Consider the following 17572-nt stretch of genomic DNA (forward strand, 5'->3'; position numbering starts at 1 on the left):
TGGTGATCCTTTCCCAGCTACCTCCAGATGGTAACTCTCTTCTCTTCTTTCTTCTTTCCTGTAGTCACTGGAGAAGGGCCTTCAATTTTGCTACATTAGCTGCTCTGTCTGTATCACTGAAATGACCACCCCAAGTTCACCTATAAGCATCTTCTAGCTATATTAAACGTTTTCAGTACAGAACCAAACTAATGGATGCCTTCATTCTTTAGTTTCCCAAGTATACTGTTGATTCACTCTCGGAGTCTTTTATAGTATTTATTCCCTCCAAGCAAATGTACATTGGTACCTCTCAGATGATACCTTTCCTCCTTTCTCATCACATAGGACGTATTCACTCGGACTTGTCTCACCACCACCAGCATGTCTGCAATCACCTATAAATCATTAACTGAGAAATCTGTCTGCCACTCCAGTGCCACATATCCAGATTTCTACTGGTTATATTTTTTTGAGTCTCAACTGAAGCTTGTTAAATTCCTCATCTTTCATACTATGTCCCTCCCTACCTCCTCTTTCATTCCCTGTCTCAGTGAGTGACACTGTCAACTACATAATCTGTCAAAAAGTGTGGAAAAATCAATCTAGAAACCCCATTCTTCTTCAGTCTCACAACTGATCAATCAACACTTAAATTCTCTTCTGTTACCTAAACATCTTGCTCTGTTCCTGAATTCTTCTCATGCCTGAATTCAATGATTCATCATTTCTGTTACTACTAGATTCTCAGAATAAGCTTCCTTTCTTTTTGCTTCACTTACATCCTCCTCTAGTCCATGTGCTACTTGGATACCAGCCTCATTGTCCTAAGATACAAATGTGACCATGTCATCTTCTTGATTATTTTTATTTTTTTCCTCCAGGGCTATTGCTGGGGCTTGATGCTGGCACTGAATTCAGTGCTCCTGGTGGAGATATTTTTCCATTTTATTGGATAGGACAGGGAGAAACTGAGAGAGGGAGAAAAAGAGGGAGGGAAAGGCAGCAGGAAGGGACACACGGGGGCTTGAACCTGGATCTTTACACGGGTCCTTGCGTTTAATATTATGTGCACTTAACAGAGTGCACCACTGCCCATCCATGTCCTCCTGATTAGTTGAAACCTGCCAACATCTCTCCTATCATTTCTGTAATAGATCTGGACCTTCCATTCCAAAGCAAATCCCTACTCACAGCTTGCTTTCAGAATGCCTCACACTCTTTTATGTCCAAGTGTTGCCAAGTATTACCTTTCCCTGGAAATGCCCTTTTTTGAAAGTTCCTTTCTTAAAACAAACAAAAAAAGGCAGACACACACACACAGAGATACACATGCATATTCATTTACTTAATGAAAGAGAGATACATAGAGAAAGATATACACAGAGAGAGGAGGAGAGATTAGAGCACTGCTAGTGCTCTAATTTAGCATAAACTCGAGTTTATGCTAGTGCTGGGGATTGAACCAGGGACCTGAGTTTCAGGTATGCAAATCTTTTGCATAACCATTATGCTGTTTCCTCAGCCTCTTTCCTTTTTAACTATGACAAAGAGAATCTGTTCTAGCTCACTTTAAGAAAAAAAATGATTCTATAATTTCCAAAATTTTTACCTAAAGAACTTTTGAGTTTGTTTTGCTTAAAATACCTCATTGAAGTATTGCTTATCACTTAAAAGTTTTTTTTGTTGTTGTTTGTTTGTTTTTGTGACCCATTAAATTTTTCACAAAGTTCATTGCCACACATTTTGTATTGTGGCCACAGGAAATCATTTATCTACACCAAAACAAGGCGAGAGTCAAGCCTCTGGGTCTTTCAATTGCTGTCTCACTGGAAACTTTTTTTTTTCCCTGTGTTTGGTACCTTCCGTAACAAACCCTATCTAACACTCCGTTCAGGAGTCACTTGGCAAAGTCTTTCCAGAACACTGCTTTTAGGAAAACTGAATCACCCTACACCAGTCACTGGAATATGACAATTCCAAATGCATTCATTGTACGTTGCGCAAGAGCAGAGCCTGTCTTTTTAAGACTCTATTTTATGATTTAAAAAATATTTTTTAAACTATTGTTTTATTTTTGTGAGACCAGAGCACCATTCAGCTCTGGCACATACTGTATCAGGGATCAAAGCTAGGACTTCGTGCATGCTTGTCAAAAGTTGTAGAACAGAGCAGACCTGGTACAACTTGGTAACATTTGTGCCAGCAAAGGCACCTGGATATAGTTCCTAAATATCAAATAAAAAGAAAGACTAGAAAGAAAGGATGGAAAGTAGAGAAGATGGTAGAAGGGAAAATAAATACTTGTTCAATAAAAAAAGGGAGTGAATATTTGGTCTAATGACAATGTCTCTAGTTAACTTTTTTTGTTTTAAACTTATCTGACAGGCAGGGGAGATAGTATGATGGTTATGCAAAAAGACTCTCAATCCCCCTTACCACCATAAACCAGAGCTGAACAGTGCAGTGGTAAAATAAATATATAAGTTAGTATTCAATTTTAAGAAACAAAAAAGTCTTAAACAACTTAAAACCAAGTAGTGGGTAGGAGGAGAAGTCAGAATTACACCTGGGATTTCAGTAATAGAGGTGAGACAGGGTGACTAAGACCAGTGACAGAGGAGGCAGGCCATACCATGCAGAGCTTTAGGATAGGCATCAGGTTTGGGGCAGAACAGGGGCAGATGCAAGAGTCAGCCTAAGCCAGAGCCGTTATGGGAGCAGATCAGGGAAACAGTGGAAAACTGGACAGCTTAAGTTAAGGCCAGCAAGCTTTGGACTATAAGGGTAGTGTCAAGTTGGGACATATTTTGTCCTGGTTTATTTAAGGCAGGGAAAATACTACTTTAAAAGAGGAGAGTAAGAAAATTTAGATTTGGGATTGGTTCATTTGCATATGAAAGGCACTACCCTTCTCCCAGGCCGAGGTATTACCATCTCTAAGAATTGCCTAATCCTGGGAGAAGCAGTCTTTCCACAGAGAGGCCTCAAGTGCTAGCACATCTCTAAAATAATAAAGAAGGAATATAAAATGAATAGGTTAATATATTGAATAACTGCCTTCCCCTCCCATCTCAATTTCTGTCTCCAGCCAATCAAGAAAAAAAAAAAAATATATATATATATATATATAGAATCTAATAAGGCACAGAACAGGAAGATTCATAAACTTGCAAATTCAGAATCAGGTAGTGGTACATCCAATTGAGCATACACAGCACCATGCATAAAGGACCTGGGTTCAAGATTCTGGTCCCCAACTGGAGGAAGAGGGTACTATTTGAAAGTGGTGAAGCATTGCTACAGGTATCCCCTCCTTTCTATCTCTCCCTTCCCTCTCAATTTCTGTTTGTCCTATCAAAAAGAGGTGGTGGTGGTGGTGCTGGGAATGGTAGTCTTTGCCCTTCCACAACCCTTGTGACAATTAAAAAAAAAAAGACCATTTCAATATCAGGTGGTTGGATCCAACAGTTCACATGTTCGTGTTGGCAGGGATGCTATTTCACCTTGTCTGTCCTGCTATACTGCCTAACACACACACACACACACACACACACACACACACACACACTCCCCACTGTAAGGTGTAATACAGTAGTCAGGTTTTCTCCCAGAATGAACCAATTTTTCTACCTACACCTGGGGCAGAGCTAGCAACTCTTTAAAGCTCTGAAAATCAAAGGTAGTGATTTTTTTTTTTGTGTGTGTGGGTAAGGGGAGAAAGGTCTTTTATTTCTAGGAATAGGGGATTTACTTACTTATTTTTGGGTAGAGACAAATAGAAGTTGTGAGGGAAGAGGGAACTAGAGGAGAGGCACCTGCAGAACCCTGGTCTTGCACATTGTAACAGGTGCCCTGTATCAGGTGCACCACCATCTAGCCTCAGGAAACATGTTGAAGGTTGCTTTATCCAATCAACACTGACTGTTTTCATGCTGACTTTCAGGGAAATGAAATCTGCCCCTCATCGATCCAACAGTAATATCACATTGTATTTAACAGCATTTTTGGAATTCACACTTTACATACTTAAAATTTTATTTAAAAAAACACAAAACTTTGAAATATATGTAGAACAGGATCTCGTTATGCCCATCACAAATGAGGAAAGCAAGTTGCAGAGCAAGTTCAATGACTTTCGCAAGTATTGAGTGGTAAAGCCACAAAACCTATACCTACAAACTTTCATGGCTTCTTCTCGGAGCGCTTATGCAAAAATCTTGGCTCAAGTGAAATCATTTTTCAGGTATTCAGTTACTTAAATCACTGATGGACTGTGTTCTTTCTTATAAAAGTAGGCCCAACATGACTACTGTTTTGATCAGATGAAGTAAGGTAAGGCATTTATTTGTATTTACTTACTTAAAAGTTCATTTACTGGGTTGGCAAAGTAGCTCACTTGAATATTGTGCTGATTTGCCATGTGGGTGACCCAGGATTCGAGCTTTGGTGCTATGAGTCTCTCTCTCTCTCTAGGTCAGCCCAAAGCAATGAAGCCCCACAGACAAAAATGTTCATTTAGTAATGATGGAAGAGGAGAGAACTCATTACTCTGGCACAGTGTGAACCAGCTTATCACTCTGGGATAGTCAATGCCATAATTCAAACTCAGGACCTCATGTTTGTTATGTCCAGTAGCCTAGCCACTGTGCCAATTCCTTACTGCTAAAGTAAGGTACTTAGAACACACAGCAGAGTGACTCTTTTACTAATTTCAGGCCTCATAGCCTCATCCCTCATAGTACTGAGAATCATTTGAAACAATGAACTTGCAGACAGTACAGGCAAATTTTATTTCTACAGTAGAAGCATTTATTTCAATTATACAAAAATAACACTATTTCAAAATCAGGGTAACTAAGCAGAAGTATATTAATACCCATACTCAAATGTTACATATGGTTTCAAGACCTTCTTAAATTAAAAAAAGAAGAAAGGTGCAGAATAATCAAGGTAGTATCTGTCAATAGAAGAGATTATTAAAGCTACATATCGGCCCTGGAAATCAGAATATACAAAGTGATCTCGTGCAGTGATTCAATTTGAGAACACAATAGAATCACCTGGACTGTAGAAAGAGCACCTTCAGGGAGCTGAAGGCAAATCACCAGATTAAACAAGCCCTTGGTTTCAGAGCAAATACCAAAGGGATTGAGGATACTAACTTTGTTCCTCACAGAGGGGGCAAAGACAAATACACCATCATGATATAGGACATCAACTATTTGCTAATGGTGTGACTTCTCTGAGTCTCAGATTTGGGTATAACAATAAACATTACTCTCAGAACTGTTCCAATTAGGCCAGTGTGATAAGTGCTTCCCTAATTCATAACACACAGCTACTATTTTTTATTTCACCATCTTCATCATCATCTAGAGGACATCCTCCCCACCCCACCCCACCCTCCTCCACCCCACTTCCACTAGCTATTCTTTATTTTAAAAAAATCAAATGATCACTCATTGTGTTCAATCTCATGGACTACTGGTACCATTTTTAGGTTGGCACCACTTTCACTAGCTTCAACCTTTTACTTACCTAAGATTTCAATGCGTGATTGAAATGACATTTTTTTAAACCTAAACTAAGACAATGGATTCAAAGAAGAAGAGGAACTTAGTCAAAGCTTAAAAACAGTGTGTTGTTACTGAACTATCAGAAGCTAGGAGAATGAACTGCTTTTTGAAGTGGTCAATTGTAGACAATTTGTGATGCTTCCTATATTGCTTTCTGAATCTCAGGTTACTTAGAGATGGAAACATGGGAATAAAATGCATATAATCTTCCCCACTTGCCATATTCAATACACTACATAATAATAATCCATAGTTAAAGTTTTTGGCCCATTTAAGTAGCTACCCACATAAACATCTGAGATTTTAATATTGAGAAACTATGGAGCAAAGCTATAGAGGTGGACAGTCAGGCTAGGACAAAATTCCTCAGTGCCAGCAGTAGTGACATTCTTGGTTGGGATACTGAGGGGATGGAGGGGGGTGCTGTGCATGGCTGGATGAAAATATCATTCACTTGCTTTGTGCCAGTAGGAATGAGTCCACTTCCCCATTCTGACAACCAAAAATGTCTCTAGATATTGTACTTTGTCTCCTGGGGGCCAAAATCAACTCCCAGAATCAATGAGCTAGCTCTACAGACATAATTGTAAACTGAATGCACAGTTTATACAAGACTATGTAATAGTACTGATTTAGTGAGCGTAGCACACTACTCTCTGCTATACTGTTTACACAAGGGCATATATTTTTATGTGATATTCTACTTTAGTATACAGTTACCCACGCATAACTATCCCTTTCCTATTGAAAACACTGAGCACTAAATGGGGGAAAGAAAAAAAAAGCATCACTAATCCTGCAGCCATTTTAAATATTACCTGATACAGAGAAAAGCCTATGGTTTACAAACATATGCTAAATGGAGACCCAGGAAAATCACTGCAAGTGTCCTTCCTACTGAACCCGAAGTCTCTCTTTCTCTACTTATAAGTGTTCCTTTTCAATCTGTAGCTTCTCAGACTCAAATTTCAAAAACTGCAGCCTATCCTCCAGTTGCAAGCGTTCTCGCTCGAGCTTAAGCTTCTCTGTTTCTGTGTCCTGTGGCTGGAGCATGGGCTTCTCTCCTTGGCCAAGTTCGTTTTCCAGAGGCGGCTTCCCTGAGCTGACTATCTGCAGCCTCAGCTTCTCCCTCTCGATCTGCAGCCGCTCCTTCTCCAGCTGCAGGCGCTCGTGCTCCAGGTCTAGGTGCCACAGCCGCTCCTTCTCAATCTGGAGGCGTTCCTTTTCTACCTGCAGCCTCTCAGCCTCTATATCCAGCCTTCGTTTCTCCAGCTCTAACTTCTGCTTCTCTATGTTTACCAGCAAATGCAGCTCATCGTAGACAGACCTGGACGATGTGGAATTAAGAGTGAAAAATTCATTGATGTGGGGGAAATCAGGAAGCTCGCTTTCCCTCCTGGAATCTGGTATGACTGATGACAGCATTTCTTCTTCTTCTTCGATCTCAAACTAAGAGAAAAGGGAAGAGCAGTTCTTATTTATTTCTCTTCTATGGTTGCTAATTTACCTAAACATTTCTTAAAACCTTTCCTTACTGTCTGAGGAAAGACATTTACTTCAAATTAAAAAATCACATCTCCCCAGTTCCCTACCCCACTAGGGAAAGAGAGAGGCAGGCTGGGAGTACAGATCGACCTGTCAACGCCCATGTTCAGCGGGGAAGGAATTACAGAAGCCAGACCTTCCACCTTCTGCATCCCATAAAGATCGTTGATCCATACTCCCTGAGGGACAAAGAATAGGAAAGATTTCAAGGGAGGGGATTGGATACAGAGTTCTAGTGGTGGGAATTATATGGAATTGTACCCGTCTTATCCTATGGCCTTGTCAATACTTCCATTTTATAAATAAAGAAAGAAAAAAAAGAAAAAAAATTACAGACTGGTGAGACAGCTCACTTGGATAGTGTGCTTGCTTTCCCATGGGTACAACTAAGGTTCAAGCCTGGGTCCCACAACAGAGAAGCTTCTGTGCTGTGGTTTTCTTCTCTGTCTCTGTCTCTGTCTCTGTCTTTCTATCTGAAAAAGCCAACTTGGAGCAGTAAAGCCCCAGTGGTGACCAGAAAAAAAAAAAAAAAAAAAAAAGAATGTTTACTCCAAATTATCTGATATCACTAATGTATATAATTGATGGATGTTTAGCTGAGAAGGGATTAGTGACATACAGATAAAACTAGAGGAACTATGATAACGTGCTTCTTCAAAGTTAATTTAAAAAATGGGGGTCGGGCGGTAGAGCAGCGGGTTAAGCGCACATGAAGCAAAGCGCAAGGACCAGCATGGGGATCCCAGTTCGAGCCCCCAGCTCCCCACCTGCAGGAGAGTTGCTTCACAGGCGGTGAAGCAGGTCTGCAGGTGTCTGTCTTTCTCTCCCCCTCTCTGTCTTCCCTTCCTCTCTCCATTTCTTTCTGTCCTATCCAACAATGAACGACATCAACAACAACAATAATAACCACAACAAGGGCAACAAAATGGGGGAAAAATGGCCTCCAGGAACAGCGGATTCATGGTGCAGGCACTGAGCCCCAGCAAAAACCCTGGAGGCAAAAAAAAAAAAGTTAATTAAAAATATGGGAACGTATTCTCTATTCCTGTGTTGTCATAAACACAGAGTGAAAGAAAGGAGAGTGAGGAGAGAAAGAAAAAAGCCTCACCAGATACTTACCTCAGGACTCTGGGGTTCTCTTTCTTCCTCCTCCACTTTGACCTCTATTAAAGATCCACCTGCATCCCTGAAATCAGCCACATTCTGCCAGTCAAAATTTGTGTCATTTCGAAATCCAATCTTTTCATCTATCTCTTCAGTGAGAGAGTCATCTAAATCGGAAGTGGGGAGGGGAAATCCCGAACCAACCAGCTTAATGTTTGCCTTCATGCTCTTTCTTTTCATCAGTGCTCGCCAGTCCAGGTACCTTCTCTTCACTTCTGTGCCCGTCCTCTGTTCTCCCTCCCCAACTGCATTCACACACTGCGCAATCTCCTCCCAGGCCATTCGTTTCATCACGTTAATTGTTGTATTGAGCTGCTTGGAAAAAATGACTTCTTTCCTTTTGGTGATTTCTTTCAAAAGGGTCTGAGTTTCTTGAACACTAAAATTGCTCTTTCTTTTTCTTTTCAACTGATTCATTTTTCTAACTTCAATGGCAGTTTTTACAGAAAGGAGAAAATGTGAAGAAAAAAAGAGAGAAATGCTATAAAGCACAAAAATCAAAACCCATCCCCGTTGACACTTTTAAGTCAGTTTTCTGTCCATCTAGTAGCACAAGTAGACTGGATAACTCCTAGAGATAAAAAAGGCAAAATCAATCAACCTGCAACTTCTGCAGTGCACTTCAACCCACTATACTCTGCAATCCATTGCTTTTTTTTTCCTTTTACTGAAGTAACACTGGTATACTAGAATACATTTGTGTAGATAGAAACCTCTCTTCAATTGTGTTACCACCCCACACTCATCACCATAGTGCTACTCTCCTCCCTTCCCCAGTCCAGTAGAAACCCTCCAGGCTTGGTAACTTCAGTTCTACATCAGTCTGTTTTGTTCAGCTTTGCTCTTTTGCTTTCTTTTTATCTCACAAATGAATGAGATTATCTGGTATTTGGTCTTTTCCTTGCCTTATTTCACTTAGTATGGTCCTCTCTAGAGCCATCCATGCTGTAGAGAAAGGCAGACATCATCTTTTCTTATAAGCTGAGTAGTATTCCATGTACACACAATTCTAAATATGGTGCAAATCCACCTACACACCCCTTGTGACTGCCAGAACTACCACAGACCAAGCTACCACCATCTTCCACTTGGGCTATGATAAAGCTTCCTGACCAACTACTACCATTCACCTGTGACCCACTCCTCCTGGAGCTTCTTCTCCAAGTCAGCATTTCCATTCCAAACACACTGGTTTTCTTTCAGGTGGACATTTTTTTTTTTCAAGCTCTTTCCCTATTTAAAGTCTTGGTCTCTCTCATTCACTCCCCCCCACACACACACCTCTCTCTGCTTAAGTAATCAAGTCCCCCTTACTAGTCTACTGAATGCACCTACAGATGAACAGGAATTATCTCAGATTAGACACTATTCCTCAGGAAAGCCTTTCCCAACAGGTCCAGTGACTAGTGGAGGCTTATAGAATGTTTTTCTCTGAATGTTACACCTATGCAGTACACAACTAGGAAACCTGTCTCTTTCCCACTTCACTAGCAGTTTCACAAGGCTTTCAATGTTCCTGACACAGGGCAAGCACACCATATATACTTTTGGACGAACAAATAAGTCAATCCGTCAAAATAACTACTAATCTGAGATATTCAAAAGACTCATGCAGTGCCTTATTTATAATCTATATAAAAAACCTGAAGCAAACTAGTTTATACCTCATTAAACCAGCTCCAATATGTTATATTGCAGCATACTTGAAGGAATTAGGTGAAAAAAAAAATAGTGTCTATTTTTTTTCCTCCACCATGTGACTCACCCTATAAAGGTCTGGGACTAATAGGCCTACTGCTACAAAGGCAGATATTTCTAATACATAATGCTGTGCCTAATAAAAATAAAAGGTAAAACATAACAAAATAAAAAGATAATTGGAGATGGGAGAGAATAGAATGTGAAACCATATAAGGAAGACAAATGGGCTAAACTGAAACTTCTAAAAGTACACAGTATCTTTAAAGAGAAAGCCCATGTCATTGTAGGGAAAAGGCAGCTTATGAATATAAGTGAAGACTTTAGAAAAACCATTGCCACAAATAGCTTACCAGTTTAGAAATTACAAAAATTAAAAAAAAAAAAAGTAACAAATTTTACAGGCTAATTTGCTAGGTAGTATGGGGTTGTCAAAGACATTTTTCTAATGGAATCAGGTCATTAAAAATTAGAACATGGAGCAAGGGTTACATCCGATTCCATATTGAGTTTAACATACTGCCTTAAGGATGATTTTTCCCCCCAGAACCTCTATTTCTTTCCCTTCCCAGAGTTCCTTGCTTTGTTGCAGTACCCCTTCCCCACTCCAAGTTTCTTCCCGTGCCCCCCTCTTCCTGTCTCCCAAGTCCCCCTAACATGCAAAGTTATCCCATATTCATCCTTCTTTTCTTGAACTGTCCCACCCAACAATTTTTCTTCTGTTGAGGCAAAGATTGAGATTTAAGAGTTTCTGTTCTGCTGTCCAGTCCTTTGATGGCTGGCATTAGTTTACTCACATTGGTCATATTACTCTTATCTTTTCTGCCTTCCCTTTACCTATTGGGTTCGTCCTTTTGTTGTTTTTGTTTGAGTTTCCATTTATATTCTACTACAGATTACCTCATTTGGAGTTGAGTTCCTTTACTTCTTTTCTTGTAGTTCTTTCAATAGTTCTTGCATGACAGGGCTGGTGGTGAATTCCTTCAGTTTCTATATATTTGGGAAGCTTTTGATTTCTCCTTCATACTTGAAGAATAATTTGGCAGGAAAATAGTACATGTGGTTTATAATTATTATCTCCTAATATCATAAAAATATCATTCTATCCCCTTCTTGCTTCTTGGGTTGATGTTGAGAAATCTGGTTATAGCCTGAGGGTTCTGCCTCTGTAGCTTCTCCCTTTCCCTTGGAGCTTGCAATATTTCTTCTTTGTCCTTACTTTTGGACAGTATTACTGTATTTCTTGGGGTTGTTTATTTAGAGTTCAGTAGCTTTGGCTTCCTTTCCTCTTCTACTATATCTAGTCTTTGGCCATTATCTAGATGTGGAAAGTTTTCTGCAATAATTGCTCTGAATATGCCCTCTGCTCCTCTAGCTTTCTCATCATCTTCAGGGACTCCTGAAAACTTGCAGATTTTTCCTTCTGATGGAATATGCTAATTCACAGAGGACTGCTACATTTTTTTGTGAACCTTCTTCTTCAACTGCTTTGCTCTCTGAGCGTGTGGAGGTTTTGCTTTCTAGTTTTGCTACTCTATCCTCAAGCTGATTTATTCTCAATATAAGATCTCTCAGTTAGGCTCTCTTACTGTCAAGGCTATCTTTTAGTTCCTGTATTTATTTGTAGAGCTCTCTTTGTGAAATTCTTAGTTCTTTGGTGAACAGGACTTGAGATTCCTTAATTTGTGTTTGTATGCTATGGCTGGAGTCCTGAATGGCCTTCATAATTAGTTTTCTGAAATCACATTCAGACATATTTATTATTATTATTTTTTAATATTTATTTTCCCTTTTTTGTTGCCCTTGTTGTTTTTCTATTGTTGTAGTTATTACTGTTGTTGTTATTGATGCCATCATTGTTGGATAGGACAGAGAGAAATGGAGAGAGGAAGGGAAGACAAAGAGGAGGAGAGAAAGACAGACACCTGCAGTCCTGCTTCACCGCCTATGAAGAGACTCCCCTGCAGGTGGGGAGCCGGGGGCTCGAACCGTGATCATTACGCCAGTCCTTGCGTTTTGCGCCACATGCGCTTAACCCACTGCGCTACCGCCCGGCTCCCCAGACATATTTTTATAATCCTTATGGAGATGAGTATTTGAATTTTCCCCCATGTTGTTGGGTGTGGTTTCATGTGTGCAACTGGCAGGTGGTGCTGTGGTTGTGTTTTTGTGGTGGTATGGCGGGGGTGGAGTGTCTTCCCTGTTAATTTAAATTGACTGGATTAAACCCTCAGTGTGTGGTAGGTGATACTACGGCTTTGCTTCCCACTCCTGTTCTGAGTTGTTATCCCAGGCTCAGGGTCTTGCTGTGCCCGCCTTTTTCAGACTGCCCTGTGGTGTCTTCTGTATTTCCCCACACTGTTGCCCAGCACTCAGTAGGTAGAAATCAAGAGTCCAGCTGTAGCTCAGCAATGGAGCTGCCTCTGCTCCACAAAGTTCTGCTGGTACACTGCTGATCCTCAGACTTTGGAGGCTGCGCTTTGAGATTCTGAGTGTGGTTTATTTTGTTTTGTTTTGTTTTTGTCTTTTTTATCCCAGGCGTGATCCTTCAGTTGCTGTAACTCTTTGGCCACGCCCCCAGAAGTCCTTTTCCATAATCACATTTTAAGACAAAGGTATAGTAATAACTCATTTATTCGTCAGTAGGTGGCTAGATGGCTGCACAATATTGTCACGTAATAAAATATATGTGGTTAGTGCTCTATTAAGAGTATGACAATGGTTTAGTTCAATATTATACCTATTTAAACGCTAGAGTCTTAATATATGCCAACAAAATTGAAAAGGGAATGTGTTTATTTGTATCTGAGTGTATGCATTCATATAACTTCAGTTTTCAACTGAGGAACTTTTGTTTTTCTTCACCTTCTTTTTTTAATTGCCACCAGGATTATCATTGGGGCTTGGTGCCTGCCTGACACATACACTGCTCCTACCTGCTATTTTTCCTTTAAGAAAAAAAATTGAAGTAGAAAGAAATTAAGAGGGAGGAGAGGAGAGAGAGAAAAAGTCCAGTGAAGTTCAGTGAAGCTTTCCCACAGGTATGAGCCAGGGACTTGAACATGGGGTCCTTGTGCATGGCAATCCGTATATTCTAATGGATGTGCCACTGCCTGGTTCCTCAACAGAGAAACTTCTACAGACAGAAGATACTATGCTCTATACAGCTTCATTTGTTCAGTTCATCTAATGCCAGAACTAGGAACCATGCGTAGAGTTATTTTGTCATGTAGCTGCTTCTGAGCCCAGGGCACACTGCTTAGTTTTACTTTGAGAGGGTTAAGCAGTGGTGCACCTGTCTGAGTGCATACATCACCAGGTGTGAGGACCTGGGTTTGAGCCCCCTTTCCTGATCTGTAAGAGGAAAGCTGCACAAGTGGTGAAGCAGGCCTGCAGGTGTCTCTTTCTCTCTTCCTACCTCCCCCATCTCAATTTCTATATGTGCTATCAAATAAATAATAAATATAAATTTTAAAAAAAGGAAGAATGACCACTAGGAGCAGTGGATAACCCTAGTGACCCAAAAGAAAAAAAAAAAAATATATATATATATATATACAGCTTTTATTAATTTTATTTTTACTTTGAAGTGGCTAATGTGTTTAAATATGCTCATGAAGGATTTTTATTACAGAAAAATACATTTTTAAAGTTTCATAAACTGCAATACCAACATCCTTTTTTGAAATACTGAGGTTTTGCAAACACCACTCCCTGGTTATTTTTCTTTCAGAGAGGGACAGGGGGAAGGAGAAGAGAGGGGGTGGGGGAGGATAAGAAAGGGGGAAAGAGAAAGAGAGACACCACAGCACCAGAACTGCCCTGGTGTCATGGTACTCCCATATGGTGTGGGGCCCCAAACCTGGGGCATATACAAAGCAAGGCAGGTGCTGTACCTTTTGGCTCCCAGAAATTTTGTATATAAGAAGGTGAAAATAGACTTATGGTTAGAAAACCTAGATAAAGGAGGTGGAAAACAAAGTGGAAGTATCTTAATAGCATTTTTTTAAAGCTTTTTTTTTTTCTCCAGGGGCCAGGTGGTGGCACACCTGTTTAAGTGTACATATTACAGAGTGCAAAGACCAGGGTTCAAGCCACCCACAAGCAGGGGAAAAGCTTCATGAACACTGAAGTAGTGCTACAGGTATTTCTCTGTCTCTGCCCTCTATCTCACCCACCCTCAATTTCTCTCTGTCTCTATCCAATAAATTCATAAAAAATTTTTTCAGAGAAATTATCTGTTTGAATAGTATATTCACATGTATCAAATGAATACACATTAATTCCATCATATACGTTAAGAAAGCACTGAATGGTGAAAATACTGAGATATCAAATTATAAAAATAGTGAGAAAATATTAATTAGAAACAAAAATGTATAGTCTAGCTAAATCTATAAAATATGTGTGCATAGAAAAGGTAACATGCGTAAGTATAGTGGAGACTGTAAACTGAGCATGGTGAATACAGACTACCTAGATATATACATCAGCTTAACCACTTCCTAGTTAGCTCTTACTAGATGTTTTTTTAAAATTATTTTTTAACATTTATTTATTTGTTACCTTTTGTTGCCTTTGTTGTTTTATTATTGTAGTTATTATTGATGTCATTGTTGTTGGATAGGACAGGCAGAAATAGAGAGAGGAGGAGATGACAGAGAGGGGGAGAGAAAGACAGACACCTGCAGACCTGCTTCACCGCCTGTGAAGCGACTCCCCTGCAGGTGGGGAGCCAGGGGCTCGAACCTCTTACTAGATCTTAAGCAAGTTAACCTTTAAAACCTATTTCCTCATTTATAAGTGGGAATAATCATAGAACAATACTCACTCAGTGCCTGAGCCTTAAATGAGACAATCCAGTTAAGACGTTCCTAATGTCTGAGATATAATAAAACTTCAACAAGCATTAGTTACTATCTATTTCCTAGTGAAGTGTTTGAACATAGTAAATGAATATTCTTTACAGGATTTCTAATGCAAATAAATGAAAAGTGCAATGAGAGAGATACTAACAACCTTCCCAACACTACCATGCGTTTAGGAGGAGGTTGAATCAAGTAAGGGTCTGAGTACTACGAATTAACATTTGATTTAAATCTTACAAAGCAGACTAATGGAGAAAAAAAATAAAGAGGAGAAATAGCTGGAATTAGAGATGGAAAAGCTGACATCAGTTGGGAACTGATGTCAACAATTAATGGTGGCTTAGTAAGACCCAACAATACTTTGCTAAAAAACTAAGATAATGTTTCTTTTTTTAATTTTTTTATATTTATTTTATTTGTTTATTCCCTTTTGTTGCCCTTGTTGTTTTATTGTTGTAGTTATTATTGTTGTTGTTGTTGGATAGGACAGAGAGAAATGGAGAGAGGGAGGGGAAGACAGAGAGGAGGCGAGAAAGATAGACACCTGCAGACCTGCTTCACCGCCTGTGAAGCGACTCCCCTGCAGGTGGGGAGCCAGGGTTCGAACCGGAATCCTTATGCTGGTCTTTGTGCTTTGCACCACCTGCGCTTAGCCCGCTGCACTACAGCCCGACTCTCTAAGATAATGTTTCTATGAATACCCAAAGTGTGTGTATGTGTGTGTGTGTGTGTGTGTGTGTGTGTGTGTGTGTGTGTGTGTGTGTTACTAGTCTCATATTCTGGAACCATGCTTTTATTTCCTCATTATTTTTATTTCAGATATACAGAGGAAAGTAGGGAGAGAGAGATACCACAGCACTAGGACCCCATCCATGAAGATTCCCCTGTGCCATGCTACTCCTACATGATGCCAGGGTTCAAGCCTGGAGCTTCTCAGAGATACACTCTATAAGGTAATCTATCTCCCAGTTTTAGTCACATAATTTTGAAATTTAAGTTACAAGCAAGTTGCATTTTATAAAGGCAGTGCTACTGTAATGGTATATAAACTATAATATATAGAAAAAAGTATGTAACAAGAACATAAGCAATGACTGTAGTTAGTTGTCATGGGATTCCTAATTTAAGCAAATAACTATCTCAGGCATGGCTACTTGTAGAATTTGAGATTGACTTAACAACTAGATTGAAGCACATTTACTGGTACATGGAGGAAACTTTCAACAGTCCTTTTAAAAGTATGCTTGAGTCAATATACTTATAAAGTTTTGTCATCAGTTGTTTTTTTGCATGCTCTATCCCCCCCCAATGTGTAACTCTATAGTTCTGTCATATGAAAATGTTAACTCTCTGGCCCTAACTTTTGTACAACTAACTGATAAACTACTTTTTTTAAACAAAAAAAAATCAATTTCAGAAAGTCCCCAAATAAATACATACTTGAAGTTTGCTAGTTATCCTTATATGAGAGAACTAAGCTATGTTTCAAAGAATGTTTCTCTCTTCTCTCCTTAACATTTTAGTACTCATGTAACAGAAACTGCCACCCATTACCCAATTTAGCCAAATACTTATCTCTTAGTGTGTTACAGGCACACATTCTTTTTGCTGCGGACATAACATATGAAATGTGAAAACGTGACATTTCAGATGGCAGATACTACCTTTTTTTATAGTAGTTGTTTTTCCTGTGTTTACAGAAGAGAATGCACTAAAACTTCACAGAGTCTCCATGCCCAATTCTACAAAGCAGCCCCTTTCTTGTAATCTCATCATGCCAGCATTTTTTTTAACTGGTTGGAAGCCAGTATGATATATAATTTACTTACGAAAATCCTTGTGAAGATGATGTCCCAACAATGGCATTCTATACCTGAACAATTTCTCTCTCTCTCTCTCTCTCTCACACTGGAGAATAAATCTAGATACTGCACGATATGACAAAATTATGAGGTCTCAGTAAAGTCTGGGAGATAGATACAGTCTTTTTTTAAGGCAGCAGTCAAATTCAGTAAGTAGTAGTTGGGGGCAAAACAAACACACAAAAAAGTCAACGCGTTAGGCCCATCAAGGAATGGATGACAAATCCACAAACTCTCCTCAAGCCGCACCCCAATCCTCTTTAAAGTGTGCTTGCCCCACTCCCCACTTTCAGCCTCTGCTCCCACATTCTTATAGAAAACCCACTTTCCTGCCCTTCTCTGAAACTTGTGTTTTGGGTCAGTGACAGCTCTTTCCTGAAGGGTCGCCTGCTGAGACTAAAGCACCTTCTCCTCCCTCCCCCACCTGCCTTCCGGAGGGCGCCCAGGGCAGGGCTCCCGGGGACTCGGTCCCTGCGCAGGGGCTGCACCTGGAAGAGTCGAGGCCAGCTGGAAGGTCACTCTTCTCCCTGGATAAGGGTCTCACCCGTGGGGTGTCCCGAGGCTGCTTCCCGCGGCTTGGCCCTCATTTCTACCATTGCAGGTGCGGCTGGGCCGCCAGGGCACTTGTCCCCAATGCCAAGGTCCCACTATACCGCAGAGCCGGGGCCAAAGTTTGGGGACAGCCACCTGCTGGGGACACCCTTGGAACCGCCCTAGTGTGGGGGCACCCACCGTCTGCAGAGCCTCCGTCTCTCTCACCGCCTCCTGCGAGGCTGATTGTCTCACCTGCGACTCCGGTGGCACCCCGCACAGTCGCCTCTAAGGGGGGTCTGGAAAAGATGCTCCATTGAGTCCCCGCCTACCTACTACGCCAGCC

General features: G+C 40.4%; 1 protein-coding gene across 2 annotated transcripts; it reads right to left on the reverse strand.

The window, feature by feature from the left end:
- Positions 1 to 4753: 4753 nt before the first annotated feature.
- Positions 4754 to 17533, reverse strand: MSANTD4 (Myb/SANT DNA binding domain containing 4 with coiled-coils). 2 transcript variants are annotated; one of them, XM_060179767.1, is made up of 3 exons: positions 17428 to 17533; positions 8223 to 8838; positions 4754 to 7007 (listed from the first exon to the last, which is right to left on the reverse strand). In XM_060179767.1, the coding sequence occupies exons 2-3, from the start codon at positions 8682 to 8684 to the stop codon at positions 6483 to 6485; spliced, it is 987 nt and encodes a 328-aa protein (XP_060035750.1). In that variant the 5' UTR covers positions 8685 to 8838; positions 17428 to 17533; the 3' UTR covers positions 4754 to 6482. The 2 variants fall into 2 exon arrangements, with proteins under 2 accessions (XP_060035750.1, XP_060035751.1); XM_060179768.1 differs by lacking the exon at positions 17428 to 17533 and adding an exon at positions 10866 to 11715.
- Positions 17534 to 17572: the final 39 nt, after the last annotated feature.

Source organism: Erinaceus europaeus, chromosome 20 (genome assembly GCF_950295315.1).
Source record: "Erinaceus europaeus chromosome 20, mEriEur2.1, whole genome shotgun sequence".
NCBI classification, from domain to species: Eukaryota; Metazoa; Chordata; class Mammalia; order Eulipotyphla; family Erinaceidae; genus Erinaceus; species Erinaceus europaeus.

What these genes read in the sequence shown, in the direction of transcription:
- MSANTD4 (XM_060179767.1), bottom strand. Translation starts at nt 8,684, where the DNA reads ATGAATCAGTTGAAAAGAAAAAGAAAGAGCAATTTTAGTGTTCAAGAA. An exon ending in GAGAACCCCAGAGTCCTGAG is followed by an intron (nt 7,008 to 8,222) that starts GTAAGTATCTGG and finishes CTTTTCTCTTAG; the next exon opens with TTTGAGATCGAAGAAGAAGA.